This window comes from Onychostoma macrolepis, chromosome 14, assembly GCF_012432095.1.
Source record: "Onychostoma macrolepis isolate SWU-2019 chromosome 14, ASM1243209v1, whole genome shotgun sequence".
In the NCBI taxonomy this organism is placed as follows: domain Eukaryota; kingdom Metazoa; phylum Chordata; class Actinopteri; order Cypriniformes; family Cyprinidae; genus Onychostoma; species Onychostoma macrolepis.
The window spans coordinates 2,319,114-2,339,414 of record NC_081168.1 but is presented as its reverse complement, the minus strand read 5'-3'; the positions used below and the strand labels follow the sequence as shown (position 1 = coordinate 2,339,414).

Sequence of the window (20,301 nt, the reverse complement as noted above, 5' to 3'; positions counted from 1 at the left end):
AACATGAACCGCATGAGCTGGAGCTGAAAACACAGAATACAGGCGAGAATCACATAATACTGAACAAAAAGACACCAGGCAAGGGTTTGTTCAATAAACTTTATTCTGTCAATAATAATCTCCGGTTGATCACATGATCACATTGATGTAGATGAATTGAATCATCTCAAATTGAAGCTGTTTCAGATGATTGACTCACTTCAGCAGCTGTTTGATTCTCACATGGACTGGAAGGAAACTGAAGTGAACCAGAACTGCATTCACACTGGTATCAGTTTGATTCAGATCCATCATTAACAGCCTCTCAATAAAACTGCATCACAATATGACACATTCATGTTTACTAACTGAATTTAAACCAGATTGATCACGACTCATCAGAAGACACTTTCACACGGCATGAAACAGATCTGTTTACAACTTAACTGATACCTCAAATAAAAGTTACTCACGCTGGATACTGATATAATCAAACATTGTCTGAGCAGATTTACATTTATGCACTGAGTAGATGCTTTTATCCAGAGTGACTTTCAAATAAAGAACATCACTATGAATTTGTCACAGAGTCAGCCATATTCATAGTGTACAAGAAGATTAATAAAGCATCACAGCAGTGACTGAGTGAGAATAATAGATTCAGTCCTGCTTTCAGATTAATGCCACACAATTCTTAAAGTTGTTCAATATCACTTGCAGTTCATGCAGTGCATTGCTGTATTGGAGACTAGTGCATGATATCACAGATTGAAACACATAAGCTTCTATAAGCAAAAGATGAAAATAAAGATGCATAATTAATTAATTAATTATATTAATTATTATTATTATTCATTGACTTTCATCCCTTTCAAAGATAGTCTCAATATAATCAACAAGAAAGTAAATCATTAGTAAGAAAAACAAATGTTTTGAGTTCAGTCGAAGGAGCTTGTCGGTATCTTACTGTCAAGGGCTCATTATTAACTCACTCACTGAATGCTACACGTGTTCTGACCTGCAAGTTTCATTGTGGCTTTGGCTGCAAGTGTTTTAGCCTTTCTACGACTGATTCCTTTGCTCTGTGCCTCCTTTACTGCAAGCTTTTCCTCTTCACTTCTCAGTACAGTCAGAAAAGGATAAGCTTCAAGAGCTTCATAAACAAATTCCAAAAAAGATAGCTGCGCTTCATGTTTTGACTCCTCTACTAACCTCCAGTATATTTTCTGCCATTCTGATTGAGTGACTTGTTTGTTCTCCTGTTTGAACCGCTTCACTTTTTCATCCAGTTTCTGCTTCTGAATCTCCTGAATGTCTTTCTCTGTTTCTTCAAACATGTCATTGGTGAAGTGTGTCCCTCCATTTTCTGTCACCATCTTCTCTATTTTACTGATCAGATCTTTGAACTGTGAGGAACTAGCAGACTCATTGTTCAGACAGAAGAATCGATTTCCACAACTGTCTACAAATTCTTTCAGATCTGGATTACCGTTTTCTAGAAACTGCTCAATGGTTATATTTTTCTTCTCTAACTGATCTTTGTGAGTGAAGAGGACTACAGTGTATTTTTCCATCTGTTCTCCAAACACTTCTTTGAGCTCCTTTACTGTATTTTTCTCCTCCTCAGTAAATCGATCCACTTTAATCACAAAAATAAAAGCATGTGGTCCTGGAGATGCGAATGTTATGGATTTAACTATTTCTTTCATAACTTCTTCATTACTGAGTTCAGTATCATAAAGTCCAGGAGTGTCGATGACTGAGATCTCTTTACCCTTCCTCACTGTAGCTTCTGACTGACACTCTTTAGTCTGAGAGCTGGAACTGGATGAAGAATCAAACATGTTTCTGCCGATGATGGTGTTTGCAGTGGCACTTTTCCCAGATCCAGTTTTTCCCAGCAGAACCAGTCTGATCTGGTCTTTCGGATGCTCAGGTGAACATTCATAAGTTGAACTGTCCCCTGAAACTACAACACAACAATCACATCAATGTGCAATTCAATTATATAGCCTTTCTCTAACAGCTATTCTCTTTTAAGATCAGTAGTATTCACATATCAGGCGTTTGCAGATGTTTATAATTAGAGCCCAACAATATTGGTGCCTTTCATTTAATAAACAGTTTCGCTTAATCTAGAGGTGTCAAACTGTATTTCTGTACAGGTCACATCAGTGTTACTTAAAATCAAATACCAATTTTGTTACTTATAGTTAGAAGTACCTTTAATTCAGATTATTACTGTTTTATTAAGAATGTGCTGCTCTGAAAACAGTAGGTATTACAGCTGTGGATCCAACCAGGAGGCCTCAGCACACTTCCATGGGGGCCGCAAGATGATTTAAAATAAGACAAAACAAGCTTTAAAACATCTAGATATATTAGAAATTTTAAAAGTTTGAATTCTAGTTCTGAAAATGTCATGTAAATAAAAAGTCTTAAAAAGTAATGGAATTTTTTATAATGAATAAAAATGTTTCTAGTTTTGTTAAGCTCTAAAATATTCAGGTAGAAATAGCTATTTAGGAGTAAAATAAAAAAAGAAATAAAAAAAGAAATCTGTATCACAAATGACTAGAAAAGTAATGTAATCTCATTCATAGTAAAACCCTGAAAAACATTCAGCCATATACACTTCTGGAGTTATTGCATTTTTAATTAATTATAATAAAATTGTTATTTGAATATATTTCCACTCGTAGATTGCAAATATAAAAGTTTGAAAATGATCAGCTTTGTCATTACAGCAGAAGCACTCACAGCATGTTGTAATTTCAAGATGAAAACTCGTGAGGTTCTACTCACAGCTGTTCACATTCTCAGACTGGTTGTCTAACAAGTAGACAAAACCATAACGCAACAAGTAACAATTGTTACAGTAATGCCTTATTAATAAACTTATAATTTATTTATTTTTAGGGATGTCCTGATCAAGTTTTTTGTGCCCTGATCGATCTAAGTCATTGAATATTGAGTATCTGCCAATACCGATAATTATTTTATTTGATATATCACTAATATAACAACTACTTCAGTAATTATATTAATGTAATATAATTACAATGGTAAACATTGTAAACACAATATTAAAAATATGGGACTATTGATAAAGATGTATTGTATTTTATATGTACAATAAGCAGAATAATTGCAACCTAAATAAAAAATGTGGAGATAAGTTTACAATCATGAAGCTGGCAGTGTCAGAATTCCAGTCTGTCAATTAGAAGCAACCTATAGCAACACGTTATGGCACCATCATATCAGCCAGTCTGACGGCAGATAAAAATAAACAGTAAATAGGTTAAATGACTTTGAGTGATTCGGTACAAAAGTGTGCATCAAATATTATAAACACGGAAGCTTGTGACGCGATAGAACGGTTCTCATGCACATGAGCTTCTTTACCTACTGCACTCTGACTGTGTTTGTTCTGTTGTTGAAGTCTTTAAAAAAAAAAGCTTCTTTACTTTACTTGATCATGTGACACTTTGCCCTGACTTGTGTTTCAGTTATATTTCTGTTTTTTTTAGGGTTATTGGGTTATTTTCTCCATTATTATTAGACATTTTACTAGGTAAATGTTTTTGGCTAGTAGATCTGTGTAATTACATGTCTAAGACATAAAATAAACATGACATGGTTGAAAACACTGAACAGCCCCTCGGTCTCTCTGACTAAAGCTGTATGAATACGTTACACCATGAATAAGGTTTTCACACCAGTGCGATTTAATATTCACAAGGAAAACACTTGTTTGTAGGATTAAGAGATTAATTTATGGGCTAATGGAAATATGACAGGATCACTGTGCAGTTAAGTTATCTAGGTCTAGGAGCAACTTACAATTGACAATAGTGTTCTTGCTGTCGCTCCTCCTCATTTGTTCCATGGTAAATTTCCCTCCGTTCTCCATCATCGTTCCTTCAATCTTCTGCAGTAGTTCTTGTACCTGATCTTGTGATTTACTCTTGTTTTCGAAACAGTGAAACTTTCCTCCACATTCAGTCACCAGTCGCTGAAGATCTTCATGGTTTTGTAGATGTTCATCAATGGTCTCCTCCAGCTCCTCCAGCTCATCTCCATGTGTGAACAGAATCATGATGTACTTCTGAACTTCAGGACCTAATAACCACTTAATATAATCCAGGATCTCTTCCTCTTTTTCCAAAGGTTCCTCTAAAGGAACAGTGATCAGAACTGAGACCTGCTGAACATTGAGAGACCAGCTGCTCTTTCAGTTTCTCCAGCTTGTCTTTATTCAGATCTGGATCCAGTAGATCTGGACAATCAATCACATGCACCTGCTTCTCTCCAATCTGGGTTACTTTCTTTCTCCCAGTATCGTGTTTCCAGATGAGCTTTTCCCAGAACCCTTTCTGCCCATCAGAATAATCTGGATCACTGGATCATCTGGACCTGCTGACATATCTGAAAGAGAGAGATCATATGGAGTATGAATGTAAATATAATGTCAATGTATTATTTTTGGGGCACAAAATGAAATTGATGCAGCCATTTTCAAAAATTGGGCCATTTGTTGTTGTTGTTTTGCAATGAAAACCCACCAAAAATCATGATTTACTGATGTAATTAGTGTTACTGACAGTGAGAATATCATTACCTGTTAATATTTATGTGCATAATTACTGGAACCCTTGAACTAAAAATGTGTATATCCAGCAAAATAATGTGAAATCAGGCATTTTAAAAACTAGCAAATATTCACCCTAATCCGTTACATTCATTATTTTAATGACTTGGATCTTTGAATCTCGTTCAGAAAATTAACTAATCTTTTTTCAAGTCATTTTGTTCATTTCAGCAGAATATAATTAAAATGTTAATATGTTAATAGCCAAATTCCCCAACACAATTAGATACGCAAACATTGATCACAAGTGGGTTTATATATTTTTATCAGTTTTATTTTGATAAACGTAACACAAAATACCTTAATTATGGTTACATGAAAGGTAACAGTAAAGATAACAATAAAAAAAAAAAAGGATCAACTGATCTGAATGTCCCAGAATGAACAAGAAACCCACGTGATTGTTGCCATGTGTGATTCTGGCCAATCAAGTAGCTGTGTCGTGTAGCTGTGCCATCATCAGAGCTCATGCAGCCGCTCTGGAGAAGCTGCGCTGGTTGACCTAACCGACTACACTCCAGTCGCTCTCGCCGTACTTTGATGGCATACATCACATTCATGTGGCGTTGGTGTGGCAATACGGGAAAAAGTCTGTGCCAGTCCTTACCCACAATTAGGCGGAAGTATGGAAAACGTAAAAATATATAAGGAGTAAAACGAAAGTTAAGGTGCATGTGGGATGGAAATCTAAGTGTTACCTGACGGCTGATGCATGTGGCTGCTGCGGCTGTGTGCTGGATTTTGTATGCATAGAACGGGTGCGATTGCAAAAATCACAAGAAAAGTGCTTCCACATGGTTTGTCGGTTGCAATATATCTCCGCTGTCTCAAGTCAGACAAAAATACTAAGCAGCATGCACTGCTTCAAGTCAGACACCAATCGGTCAACGTCGCTTCAAGTCCAACACACCTATGTATAGTTATGAATGGAAGCAGCATCACCAACTATTTCTAATGGAAAGTAGCTGCTTGAGTGTGACAGAGGGGGTATGCAGAAGGACATTAAATACCTGGGGGTAAGTGACTGTAAAAAGTTTCAGAACCACTTACCAAGACCATATGAATAACAAACTCTAAATGGATAATTAATCATTCTTTTGGACATCAGTGTTTAATTGGCTAACATTAGCCATTAGCCAGAATCCTCTGGAGTAACAGCAATTCCAATTATTTCACTACTGTAAGTTAATGTTGTTAAATATAGAAAACATTTTACACACGTCAGCATGACATCAGAGCAAGGCGGACATAACTCGAACACTTTTCTAACCGGCATGCATCTCGCGATGATCACCGATGATCGGTTCTGTGCAGATTTTGCTCATCTCAAACAAGCATAATAATTTCTGTTTTATGTAGCTACACAAGCGATGAATGTGCAATGTGCGAATGTGCGATGAACACAAAATAAACTAATCACTCGCCAGTTCCAAATCTCCTACCAGTTTTCGATTGTTCGGATGCCTAGCATTCATCTGGGGAATCTCTGCTCTCTACCCTTCTACTCCTTCTGCTCTCCCGGATAAATAAGGATTTTTCAAACTCTGCTGCTCTGTGTTTCACGGAAACCAGGCTGAACGATGCCATTCCGGACAGCGTGATTCATCTGCCGAGATTTCCGCTGTTTAGAGCGGAGGCGACGCAGAATCACCGGGGAAATCGCGTGGCGGCGGGACATGCTTTTACATCAAAGAAAGGTGGTGTACAGATATAACAGTGTTAAAGAAGATGTGCTGTTCAGATCTAGAAGCGCTCTTCATTAACTGTAAGCAGTTATACTGGCCACACGTGAGTTTTTACATTCCACTGCAAGCGCACGTGTATGGAATGCCAATTCTACCATAATTAGAAATAAAGAAATAAATGAATAAATAAAGAAATGTACAAATAAATTTAAAAAAGCAAAAATAAATAAATATACAAAGAAAAGTAAAAAAGCAAAAATAAAGAATTATTTATAATTTTATTTCCTTATTTATGTATTTCTTTCTTTTTTCCCCCACATTTATTTATTTATTTTATTTATACATTTATTTATTTCCACTTTTACTTATTTTCACATTTGTTTATTTACGTATTTATTTCTTTATTTCCACATTTATTTATTTATACATTTATTTATTTTCACATTTATTTGTCCGTAGGGTAATGAGGAGGGCGTGTTTTACCGCAGGAATAGCAATCGAGCCAGAGTAGTCGAGGGGTAAGCTTGAGGCCACAGTGACACCTTGTGGTGCCCAAACGAAGCACAAGAAGTGTAGCCTACATGACACGCCTGTTGATAGTGTGGGATGAATGACTGAGATGGGCGAAATGGGCAAAATGTTATATCACGGTTATTATTTCAGTTTCACGTGGGGGGTTGTTTCGGCTGGGAAGCCTGCTATCTGTGATCGCGTGCATTTGCTGAAGCTCTCGGAAGCGTGCTATCGCTTTCTTAAGCGCGCTGTTTTTTTAGATTTCACTTTCAACGCATACAACGCATGTTTCCAAGATTCGGGAATAGAAGGAGGCATCGGTTACTGTAGAAGATTTGTTGCCTCACGCCACTTCCCGTGTGGACAGTCACCGCATCAACTGATTATAATGGGTTCTCTTGGTGTAGACAGGGCTTTAGATACGGATTAATCACGAGTCTTAGACTGGAAATATCCAGAATTAGGTCAAACAAAAGGTGTTCATGGGACGCATGGCCACGAGAAATAAATGTTGTTCTCTCAACATAAGAAGTCGTGCTCCCTCGATCAAGTCCCCTACCTGCCATCTTTTTGATCATTTTGTCATGAAAATATATATTTTATTTTTTTAAATAGGCACATTAGGCCTACATATAATTATCACAGAAACAAATCCACAGCTGAACCGCAGCAACAAGTAGTGGTGTTTTCGTAATCAGCATAACCTATTTGAAAGAATCAGGACTGAACTCACTCATTAAGACAGTGACTTGGCACCACATAGTGTCTGTTTTAGTTTCATATTAAACGTATCATTTAATTAATTGATATATTTCATAATTTCATAACATTTTATGCATTTGTAGGCTAATTGCAGTGTAAATGCATTCAGTAATGATGTCTCTGATGGCTTTTGTTGACACTGTTTAGATTTTTACTAGTTACAGCCCTTTATTATTTTAACTGAATTTATCGATTGGAATTAAGAATGTGGCATTCCATATTCATGATGCATACATTAATACGGTTTGAAAAAAATGCCCCTGGACATCAGGTTACGTGTTTGTTTCTGATACTGTCAATGTTGTTTTTGGTTTTTGGTTACATGAAAAAAATGCAGTTAGCTCAAAAAGCTGAGGGCACACGGCAGGCGCTGTTTAGATGAGCATGATGCTTGTATGTTCAATGCATGTCGTGTGTGTTTCCCTAGCTCCGTTCCCATGAACACCTTTTGTTTGACCTAATTCTGGATATTTCCAGTCTAAGACACGTGATTAATCCGTATCTAAAGCCGTGTCCACACCAAGAGAACCCATTATAATCAGTTGATGCGGTGACTGTCCACACGGGAAGTGGCGCGAGGCAACAAATCTTCTACAGTAACCGATGCCTCCTCCTATTCCGAATCTTGGAAACATGCGTTGTATGCATTGAAAGTGAAACCTAAAAAAACAGCGCGCTTAAGAAATCGATAGCACGCTTCCGAGAGCTTCAGCAAATGCACGCGATCACAGATAGCAGGCTTCCCAGCCTCAAAGCTCACCCTCGACTACTCTGGCTCGATTGCTATTCCTGCAGTAAAACACGCCTCCTCATTACCCTACGGACAAAGAAATGTATAAATAAATGTAGAAATAAATAAATAAATGAATAAATAAAGAAATGTACAAAGAAATGTAAAAAGCAAAAATAAATAAATAAATATACAAAGAAAAGTAAAAAGCAAAAATAAAATAATTTAAAAAATAAGAAATAATTGTATTTCCTTATTTATGTGTTTCTTTCATTTTTTCCCACATTTATTTATTTATTTATTTATACATTTATTTATTTCCACTTTACTTAATTTCACATTTATGTATTTATTTATATATTTATTTATTTATTTATTTCCACATTTATATATTTCCACATTTATTTATTTCTACATTTCTTTGTCCGCAGGATAATGAGGAGGGCGTGTTTTACAGCAGGAATAGCAGTCGAGCCAGAGTAGTCGAGGGGTAAGCTTGAGGCCACAGTGACACCTTGTGGTGCCCAAACAAAGCACAAGAAGTGTAGCCTACATGACACGCCTGTTGATAGTGTGGGATGAATGACTGAGATGGGCGAAATGGCCAAAATGTTATCACAGTTATTATTTCAGTTTCACGTGGGGGGTTATTTCGGCTGGGAAGCCTGCAATCTGTGATCGCGTGCATTTGCTGAAGCTCTCGACAGTGTGCAATCGCTTTCTTAAGCGCGCTGTTTTTTTATATTTCACTTTCAACGCATACAACGCATGTTTCCAAGATTCGGAATGGAAGGAGGTATCGGTTACTGTAGAAGATTTGTTGCCTCGCGCCACTTCCCGTGTGGACAGTCACCGCATCAACTGATTATAAGGGGTTTTCTTGGTGTAGACACGTCTTTAGATACGGATTAATCACGAGTCTTAGACTGGAAATATCCAGAATTAGGTCAAACAAAAGGTGTCCATGGGACGCATGGCCACGAGAAATAAATGTTGTTCTCTCAACATAAGAAGTCGTGCTCCCTCGATCAAGTCCCCTACCTGCCATCTTTTTGATCATTTTGTCATGAAATGATTTTTTATTTTTTTAAATAGGCACATTAGGCCTACATATAATTATCACAGAAACAAATCCACAGCTGAACCGCAGCAACAAGTAGTGGTGTTTTCGTAATCAGCATAACCTATTTGAAAGAATCAGGATTGAACTCACTCATTAAGACAGTGACTTGGCACCACCTAGTGTCTGTTTTAGTTTCATATTAAACGTATCATTTAATTAATTGATATTAGGGCTGTCACGATATTAGATTTTTCATATCACGGTTATTGTGGCCATAAGAATCCATGATATCGATATATCGCGATATCTATAGAAAACTTTGGGGTATCAGTCAAATTCTTTTTACTTTGTTTATTGAGTTTTTCTTTTTCACCCAACGAACATAAGGATACTGATAAACACAGGGTACAAGACTCTGGCTTTCTCTGTCTTCTTTGGAGCTCCTATAAAATAACAAGAGAGAAAATACTGACAAGCTCAACAGTATGATGAATAAATATTAATGGTAACACTTTACAATAAGATGTCATTTGTTAACATTAGTTAATGTATTAACTAACATAAACGAACAATGCACAATACATTTATTACACAATTTATTAATCTTTGTAAATAAAAATACAGTCGTTCATTGTTCATGTTAGTTCACAGTGCATTAATGTTTACAAACACAACTTGTGATTTTAATAATACATTAGTAAATGCTGAAATTAACGAACTAAGATTAATAAATGCTGCAGAAGTTTTGTTCATTCTTATTTCATGTTAACTAATGCAATTAACTAATGTTAACTAATGAACCTTATAGTAAGGTTCTAGCTTTTGTAAATTATATTTTTGTAAATCTAGCTTTTGTGCGTACGTACACTTTTAGGATGAAATCTACGGAAAGTTTTATACATGAGGCCCTTGGACTTATGTAACATTCAACAATGATAAACCATGGTTTATGGCAAAACTCAGACATCTTCGTCAAGCCAAAGAGGACGCCTATAGAAATGGGGACAGAGTCTTGTACAATCAGCCCAGGAACTCACTGAATGAGGAGATTAGAGTGATGACTTTGTGGTGGCGTTCATGTGCGTTCAACTCGTAAATACGATGTTTCCGACATGACTTGAACACACCAGTAGATGCGGCCGCCATCTTGGAATGGTCAACTTGACGTCATTCACCATACTGTAGGTTCGCACAGAGCCGTTGGGTTCGCAGACCAAAGGCTGTGCAGGATTGTGGCATATTTCAAATATTCAGTGTTTACTATGGTGAATGACGTCAAGTTGACCATTACAATATGGTGGATGGCTTACGTATAGCGGCCCATAGAAACAGTCACTAATGAGGCATCTACGCATACATATCTATGCATATATCCGCCATCTTGGATTTCCGGTCTAGCGAGTGTGTGCATAGATAGGCTACTTCCGGTTGTGCTAAACGCCAGTGCAGAGAACTGGGAAAATCCAAATATTACCTTCTATATATGTTTACAGGATTTATAATATCACTTCAAAGGCAAATAAGATCTACACTGTATTACTGTTTGTATTACATTGATTTTTATTTCATGAAATTTAAGTTATTAGACATGGGCTTTGGGCTGCGATTGATCCTATATCCATTTCTCAAAAGTGCATATAGGCCTACATCAGTTTGTTCCATCATCATTTTCACATATTTTAACATTTTAGGCTACACATAGTTACTCTGCATCAAATATTTTGAAATTTAAAAAAAAAGTATGTAAAAGGATACAACTAATACATGACTAATTTAAAGATTTGTTTAATTTATGCAAAATAAATCATAAAAATAGCCTAAGTGCACTGCTTATAGACAATGATTTATGCAACAGATCTTTCACAAAACAGATAAATATTAATAAAAACACAGTGAAATACAAACACTGGTCTTTTAATTAATGCAAACCTAATTACATGATGTTAAATTGTAAAGTTAAAGTATGTTATCAAATAAAGTTAATATGAAGAAATCTCTGAGTGTCTCATTTGACAGTCACACACCTGATCTTATAAGTAGCAGTCAGAACAAAATCAACTCTCCGGACAGTATTGCACATTTGAGTGGTTTGTGTTTGAACTAAGAGATCGCTGTGGACTGACGCTGAAGCGCATAATCAACAGAAGAAAGAATAAAGCAATCTCCACCTTTTAGCTTGATGAATTTCCACACAGAGGTACTCGGTGTCTTTGATATACAACTATAAAAACATTAATTATATCTATCGAGCCAAGTTTCGCATGTTCCTTTACAGTAAATGCATATGTCGCAAGATCGGAAGTACTGTATACACACACTTGCTTTGACGAAGCTCACTGGCGCAAAACAAAACAAAAACAACAACAACAAAGGTCAGTTCTTGTTTCAACGTTGATACGATATGGAATATAAAGCAGAAGTATTGTCGATAAATGGATTTGTTATTGTGGGGGTGGGAGGAAGACAAAATGCATGCATTTGTTCTCTATTATAGGGCGGGGGACTTATATTTTGAGAACGAACGATCAAACGCATTGAAATGTATTTTTCCTCACATTTCATGATTTCCCCCATAACCATGTCGCCATAAGAGCTCCATAATGTTGCAGGATTCTCTTACCAGGCGGTGGTTCAGGTCCCGTCGCCATCTTCACTGGGCTATCTGATTGCAGATCGCAGCGCAACTGCGCGTAGAATGCTTCCTAATACACAAATGCATTCAAAATATAAAAAACAAACTTAATATATGTCTCCCATTGCTTATATTATTAATAAATCAACATATTTGCATAAAACAGGAAATGTAAACTCGCCACAAGTCGAGCTGCTTTGATCAGACTTATGGATTCTTTCACTTTCGATTTCACGTCATTCTCCCCACTGCAGTTATACGTCATATGACACACAGCAGCCACAATACCACTGTAGACTGATATAGTTTATATTCCCAAAATATATCATGAAATATCTCGATTCTCAAATATGTGTAAGTAAATGCATTTTGCACCTTTATAGATTGTTAGTTGATCTAAAATGCGTGATGGGAAAAGTAAGTTAGCCTAATAGTGTAATATTAACTTTGCATAAAAATCCTTCTTTTTACTTAAGTACCAGATGTCATACCATAAAATGAGTGTCATACCACAAACATATAACACGACTGACTTTGTATTTTATGTGGATTTAATTAAAACATAGTAAGTTACTAATTAGCCCATAACACTTTCATTGTACAAATAGAGCAAAGAACGTTTACATTATCAAATAACTTTTTCACTTCAGTCCAGCGCGTTCAAGCACTCTCAAAAACTCCCATAATAATCTCTAAAGCTGTTTACACTGTGAAATTAAAAAGTTTGTCTTGCAGAGATTGACTAAAATGAGCTCCTAAAACTTACTGCCAGATTCTGGAAGATTCTTCAAACAGTGGTACAAGAGGACGTGATGCTGGTCCTTCAAGAGTCTTATCCGTCCATAAAGCCTATACAAAATCAGTCTTCATGTATTTCACAACACTTTAGCATGTTATTCTTATTAAGTGAGGGTTATTTTTTAGCATTTTTTACCCAAGCAAGGTCTCTGAGAACCTGACACACTGCACTTCTGGAGACTCCAGGAAGGTTGCAGTTCTGGAAAATGATGGCGCTGGAGACTAAATGATTCCTGATGGTTTCTCACCTAATTCTTCACCTTAATTCTTAATTCTTTTGCAGTTAACGTGTCTTTTCTTCTCCACCTGTTTTTTCTGACCCTGCTGACCCAATGAGCATTTAGCTGCCCAATGATCATGCCTTAACTTTGCTAATTATATTATTTAATTAATATTGCATCCTTCTCATGGGCATTTATTTATTTTATTTTTTTACTTTGAGTTCAATCTCTTTTTTGGCTCATTTTATCTGTAAAAGAAAACCTGCCTAATAATTCTGCACACCTGAAATAAGGAGTTTTTGACTTTCAGCCTTCATGGACAATTATATATAACTTAGAAATTATTAAATACAAAATCAATAGTAGTTATTAAGATTGATGTGGTTTGGAATTGGTAAAATTTTCTTGGCAAAAAAATATAACCAGATTATCAACTTGCCTAATAATTCTGCACACAGTGTAGTTTATGCCCAAAGATGAAAGAGGCACATAGTCCATACAAAGAAGGAGCCATCAGAAACCTCTCATATCCATCAAGGAAAAAAGCTTCTAAAGGCTGGAATACAATAGGCTTCTGAAACAAAAATATGAGGTTCAAAATGACCTGCGCTGTGAGTCAAATAAAAAACAGCCAAATAACAGTCATAAGGATAATTATAATGTCAGTTTTTATGTGTGGTTTGAAAGTGTATTAACAAACTCTCTCTGATTACTGCAGTTTGTAAAATCATTTTCTCCTGATAGAGAAGCTCAGTTTGATCTGAAACTATGAGACGGAGATCTCTGTCATTACTCAGGTTCATCACACGAGGTCTCCATCAGCTCGGAGCTGTCCATCTGCTGCTGTTTCAGCCTCTGCTTCATGTCTGACCTCAGTCTCCTGAGAAATTTTACAGCTCGGATTAATTCGGATTGGATCAAATAATGAAAATGGTTTGTTCGGAAGAAAAAAATGGATTTGATCATGCAATCCAGTGTTGGTTCTGATCAAACCTTCAGTCTTTTTAGCAGGACTAGGATACATTTGATACAAAAATATCAGGATTCATTGTGGATTTCAGGTTTAGAAACAAATCATTTGAACCCATTGCTTTGGAACGCTACACGCTGGTGACGCTTGCTGGTCAGATGGGTGGATGAGTGGGAGACTGACTATTAATGTAGGACATCTAAACTTTAGTGCATTTATCTCTTCTTTTACAACATTATGGTGAACATGCTTGGTGTTGAATTCAAGCAGGGGTGTCAAGTTATTGAAATCACTTGACTTTCTGGAAATTATGTCAGAAATGTAGCCATGAGAATCTTCAAACAGGAAGTACCTCTTGTAAAGTTCACTCAAAGGTCAGTGACATAGGATTTAGACAAAACTAATGTTAAGGATATAAATCTGTTATAAATAAAACAATGTTATTCAACTGATAAAATGTGCATTAAGAAAGTTAAATGCCATACATGTAATTTTGTTCATTTTTGAGCTTATAATGCAGCAATATTATTTGTTTTAAGGCCATGGCCATGACTACTCATTTCTGTTATGGAGTGTTTTTATCATTATTACAATTTGCTTAACGCATGCTTTTGAAAATACATGTTATTCTTACCATGTGCAGAGTATAGAAGTTTAATAACAGTTTTAAAGTTTTAATAACAGACAAACTGATGAAGATAGCAAACACACCATAGGCCTACTAAATTAATTCAGCAAACATGGGTATGCACATTTAACCAGGAGTGTTAAATATGAAGTTTGCTTTGTAAAAATAAAACTATTTCTAACACAAAACATAGTGTCCCAGATTTGAGCATGCATTAGAAATGCACAAATTCTTGAATGATTTGGCACAAGGAGCACTAAAATGTGTGCCATTTCCCCTTTAAGTACAATGTCTGATAAATTTCTTCTGATATAGTTAGGAAACATCTTGGGGATTTCAAAATGGTATAAGATTTTGATTTATTGTTTTGGCTTCATATGGAAATATGATACACAAGTCAAAATTGCAAAAAGTGTCCCACCCTAATCCACCGTAAATGAAATAAAAACACAGACCAAACATGCATAAAAACACCATTTACAAACCAATTGCAAATGATTTATTGAAAGTGTAATATACTCAAATCCAGTTAACAAATCATCTAATACGATTAAATATGAAGTGTCTGTGTTCTTTTATTCACATGATTGTTTGTTTTATGGAGAGCTTGGTGAATCAGACTAATAAGAGACTTAAGAGTTAACTAGCCTACTACTCTTGCTTTAATACAACTGTGTCTTTACAAATGTCTACGAATTTATAAAACGCATCTGAGATCAGGTAAAAGACATATAGATGCTGGTTGGGTTCACTGAAGTCGCCCACTAGCGGTGAATCACTGAAATCCTGAAACAGTTATGACGTAACAAAGCCTCATTGATCTCAATCACGTGACGTTGGCAGTTTGACATGCAGCTAAATTTGGTTCATCATTTATATTTTAGTGGTCAACCTGTTCTGTATCCACACAGTTCAATATTCCATGTTACAACTGCATTCTACAACCGAATTAACTCCTGAAAATTCAGGAATTTGACACCTAACCCCAAACCGGAATCGACACCTTGACCACCAAACCCTTATGAAGTTAAATGAGCTTGTGACTTTTAACTGGAAATACAGATTCATTTCAAAGTATTTTATTTTCATTTAACACCACATGCCAAAGATACCAAAGTTTATTATTATTTCAAAACTGACTCCACTTACAAATTAATAAAAAATAGACATCTGTGTCTAAACATGTTAAAAATCATATAAAATACAGAAGATCTGCTGCTGCTCTCATGAATCTTCTGCTGTGTGTTCATGTCCTTCTCTAAATCTTCTCATCCTCACTTTCTGATCTTCCTGTTTCTTTCCTAAAACATCACATCATCATCATCATCTTTACACTTTTAATATTTGCATTTGCAAATCCATAATGCAGATGATAAATGTCTCTCACCTGACATGTGTCTCATGTAGATGTGAAAAGCTCCTAACAGACCCAACAGAACCATCAGCTGGAAACACCAGACCAGCACAAACACCACAGACACTGAACAACACAAACACATCAATCAATCAATCAATCAATCAATCAATCAATCATTCTATGTGTAGTTGATATCTGTAGATGAACAGAACTGATCTCACCAGCAGGACAGGGTTTGGCTCTAATGTTCTTCTCTGCGTGACTGACGTGGTTCTTCACGCTGCAGATGATGTTTCCATCAGTTCCCTCATCCAGATCAATGCTGCTGTTTCCATCCATCAGTGGATCTCCATTCAGAGTCCAGCTGTAGAGGAGCTGATCCCCCTCAGAGGAGCAGAACACCCTCATCACCCCACTGGAGGAGCAGTTGATTGACACTTCCACTGAGCCAATAGGAGCTGGAGGGAGGGACACATCACAGTCACATGACAAACACAGGACAATGGTGTTACTATTACTGGAGGATGTAGTGTGTTTACTGTGTGCTACAGGAATAAAAACCTTCACAGAGATTCAACTGATTCATTTGCATGAGAGTGAGATCTTTGGAGAACATGAGATTGTAATGAGTCTGATGAGAGAGTTTATGTACCTTCAACAATCACTTGAAGATCTCTAGATGTTTCTCTGCCGTCTGAGCGATGAGTGAGTGTTAATGTATAAATCCCTGAATCTGCTCTGATCACACGGTTTATTATCAGAATCCCATTAATGACTGTCACTTCAGGTCTGTTATTATAAAGATCACATTCATTCTCTCTCATCATGTCATTCATGACTATACAAACTGGATCATCTTTTGTGTTGTTTATTCTCTTATGTAACCCCAGGTAATATTTCCTAGTGTCCAGCACCATCTGCAGATTGAGTTTGTGTCCCAGAGCTGTGTGACAGGGATCAGACTGATCAAACCAGCAGAAACGATCCACACCTGAAGAACAAAACACACACACACACACACACACACACGTCTGGTCATTGTAAGGACTCTTCATAGGTGTAATGGTTTTTATACTGTACAAACTGTATTTTCTATCGCCCTACATCAACCCTACAGCTAAACCTACCCCTTACAGGAAACTTTGTGCATTTTTACTTTCTCAAAAACAAAAAAAAAAACAAACAAACAACAACAACAAAAAATCATTCTGTATGATTTATAAGCTTTTGTACCCACGGGGACCTCAATTTAGGTCCCCACCGTGACACGAGTCCCCATGAGTCTGTGTGTATTCAGGTCCCCACCAGAATATATAAACCTGCACACACACACACACATTCTCTCTCTCTATGAAGCATATAGTTTGATTTGCATTATCTGTAAACATCTGCAATTTTAAACAATATATTAAAAGCAGTTTGAAAATGTTTAATAATAATAATTAATGTTTAAACGAAATAATTTTAAGAAACATAAATTAATATTAAAATCAATTTGAATTTGAATTAAATTAAATATTATGCAATTCTTTTCTTTATCATAGTAAAATTTCATTTATAATTTACCATAAACATATTTGTCACGTTACGCTGTAGGAAGGAGCATGAGAGAAACGTGAATACAATCAATAGTCTTTATTCCATAGAACACAGGGGAAATCCACACAATAGGCGCTGGCGCAAACACACATACACAATGAGTAGACCAGACAGGGGAGAAACACCCAGACAGGAACTTAAATACACAGGATAATTAATTAAACACAGGTGCATGGAATGAACGAATTAGACTAGACGAGGACAGGAACGTGAACAAATAAGGGAACACTGAACAGAAGCAGAGGCAAAACAGGTCCATGATCTTGACACTATTGTAGGTTCACAGGTAGACATACATTTATTTTTATTCCCACGGCCTATGTGTGTTGAAATTATTTTTACCTTTCAAATCTTTACATTTTCCATATGCAGCAATGCTCTTTTCCACAATCATTAGCATTTATTAATTTAGCAACTTTTATCCAAACGATTTCCAAAATATATTTTCCAAAACTTTTAAATCCAAATCCTTTTTAAATCCAAAGTGATTAAATTATTATTATCTCTTCTGTTTTTATTGTTTGAGATGTTTGTTCTTTGAAACTCTTTCTCAAAGGCCAGCAGCATCTCCAATCAGTGAGGAATCTGTTTCTCAAACTTTCTACCATTCTCTTCTGTCTCTGTCCTGCTTAGATCCAGTTGATTTTCTTCGTTCAAGACAATATTGTCGTTTCTAGAGAAACCTGTCACTTTTTTAACTATAAGAAGTGTTGACCATTTTGCAGTTCACATTGAGCATTTTATTTCCCTATATATTTCACTCGATTAGGGCGATTCACTTAATACACATAATGCATTATAAATTGTCACATTTAATTATGAACAATATCTTTGCTGACTAACTCATTTAGAGAATCAGAATCAGAAAGAGCTTTATTACCAAGTATGCTTGTGCATACAAGGAATTTGTTTTAGTGACATAAGCTTCCAGTTCACAGAGACAACAACGACACACAGACAATAAAAATAAGATGAGAATAAAAAAATACTCATATGTAAATATAAATAGACAAAAATTGAAAAATAAATAAATTGTATGTACAGTTGTGCTATATAATAGAATGGAATAGAATAGAATGAGATGCAGGGATGTGCAAGGATGGAGGTGGTAACAAATAAATATAAGGTTATTGCACATGTTCATTGCATAATGTGGGGAACATTTAACTGTTCATAAGGTAGATTGCCTGGGGGAAGAAACTGTTCTTGTGCCTGGCTATCCTGGTAATTGGGGCTCTGTAGCGCCGGCCAGATGGCAAAAACTCAAAAAGGGGATGACATGGATGCGAGGGATCCAGAGTGATTTTCTGAGCCCTTTTCCTCACTCTGGATGTATACAGTTCTTGGAGGGAGGGCAGGGGAGCACCGATAATCCGTTCAGCAGTCCGAACCATTCTCTGTAGTCTTCTGAAGTCTGATTTTGTAGCTGAACCAAACCAGACAGTTATTGATGTGCACACAACAGACTCGATGACTGCCGAGTAGAACTGTTTCAGCAGGTCCTGTGGCAGGTTAAACTTCAGCGAAGGAAATACAACCTTTGTTGGGCCTTTTTTACAATGGAGTTGATGTGAGTGTCCCACTTCAGGTCCTGAGATGATAATGGACCGGTCGCGCCTGCTCTCTCAGAACAGCCTGTGACTGGAGAGAGTCAGGTATTATGCAGTGCCCAGCATCAAAGAGTGAAAATGTGCTTTATTATTTGAAGTTTTGAGTTAGTATTAATCATAAAGGTGTTATGAAATTGAAACTAGTAAGCATGTGCAGTATTTACCTGTTTTTTAATTTACCATTTTGATGTATATTCAGAGTTTTATGAACGCACATGTTCGTTTCATGTTGCCGCCTGCGCACCAAAATTGAGCATGGGTTTTTCCGTGTTAATAAGTGTTCTATCATATAATTTTGGGCAGATTGAGTCTGTGGGAATGTCATTGAGTGCAGTAAATGTGGGAAACGTCTTTTAATGTCAGAATGTATGTTTACAGAGAAATCTGTGTACACGAATTGCAGTTGCTGTTAAGGAGGATATAATTGAGATATATTAGCCATGATGTCAGAGTAAATGAATGTACTGCTGATTAAGTTTATTTTATTGTTTAATTTGTTTTGTGTAAATGTCAATTCCCATAAGTAAGACACAGAACGACAATGTTCATTGTGATACAAAACTTTGTGTAGAACAGCAGAACAGCCTGTGACTGGAGAGAGTCAGCTGAATCAGTGAGTCTGAAGTGGTGTGTGTTAATTGGCTGTCCTCTTTCAATAAACTGCAGACTCGTTTCCCCAAAGAGCCTGGTGTCTGTGGTCTATTTGTGGTGAAATCCGCTACACATACTCATCACCTTCCTGGATGAGACCGATGACTGTAGTGTCATCTGCGAACTTCAGGAGCTTGACAGAGAGGTCTTTAGAGGTGCAATCGTAGGTGTACAGGGAGAAGAACAGTGGGGAGAGAACATATACCTGAGGGGCACCAGTGTTGGTGGATGATGAATCTCCCCAGTCTCACTAGCTGCTGCCTATCTGTCAGGAAGCTGGTGATCCACTGACAGATAGAGCTAGGGACAGAGAGCTGAGTTAGTTTGGTCTGGAGGAGTGTTGGGATGATGGTACTGAAGGCCAAACTAATGTCCACAAACAGGATCCTCACAAAGTCCCTGATTTGTCCAGATGCTGCAGGATGAAGTGCAGTCTCATGTTGACTGCA

At 36.6% G+C, this 20,301-nt stretch overlaps 2 protein-coding genes across 3 annotated transcripts in view; both read right to left on the bottom strand.

Annotated features, from left to right (window-relative positions):
- Positions 1 to 20,301, bottom strand: part of LOC131553953 (uncharacterized) — a 65,765-nt gene that overhangs the window by 6,549 nt on the left and 38,915 nt on the right. Inside the window, exon 11 of the mRNA XM_058798943.1 lies at positions 16,645 to 16,983. Within this exon, the coding sequence (XP_058654926.1) occupies positions 16,645 to 16,983 (339 nt within the window). The remainder of the gene's footprint in view (positions 1 to 16,644; positions 16,984 to 20,301) is intronic.
- Positions 94 to 12,282, bottom strand: LOC131553225 (GTPase IMAP family member 9-like). Of its 2 annotated transcripts, none has more exons than XM_058797718.1 (3): positions 12,007 to 12,282; positions 3,826 to 4,410; positions 94 to 1,948 (listed from the first exon to the last, which is right to left on the bottom strand). In XM_058797718.1, the coding sequence occupies exons 2-3, from the start codon at positions 4,079 to 4,081 to the stop codon at positions 972 to 974; spliced, it is 1,233 nt and encodes a 410-aa protein (XP_058653701.1). In that variant the 5' UTR covers positions 4,082 to 4,410; positions 12,007 to 12,282; the 3' UTR covers positions 94 to 971. The 2 variants fall into 2 exon arrangements, with proteins under 2 accessions (XP_058653701.1, XP_058653702.1); XM_058797719.1 differs by lacking the exon at positions 12,007 to 12,282 and adding an exon at positions 5,031 to 5,117.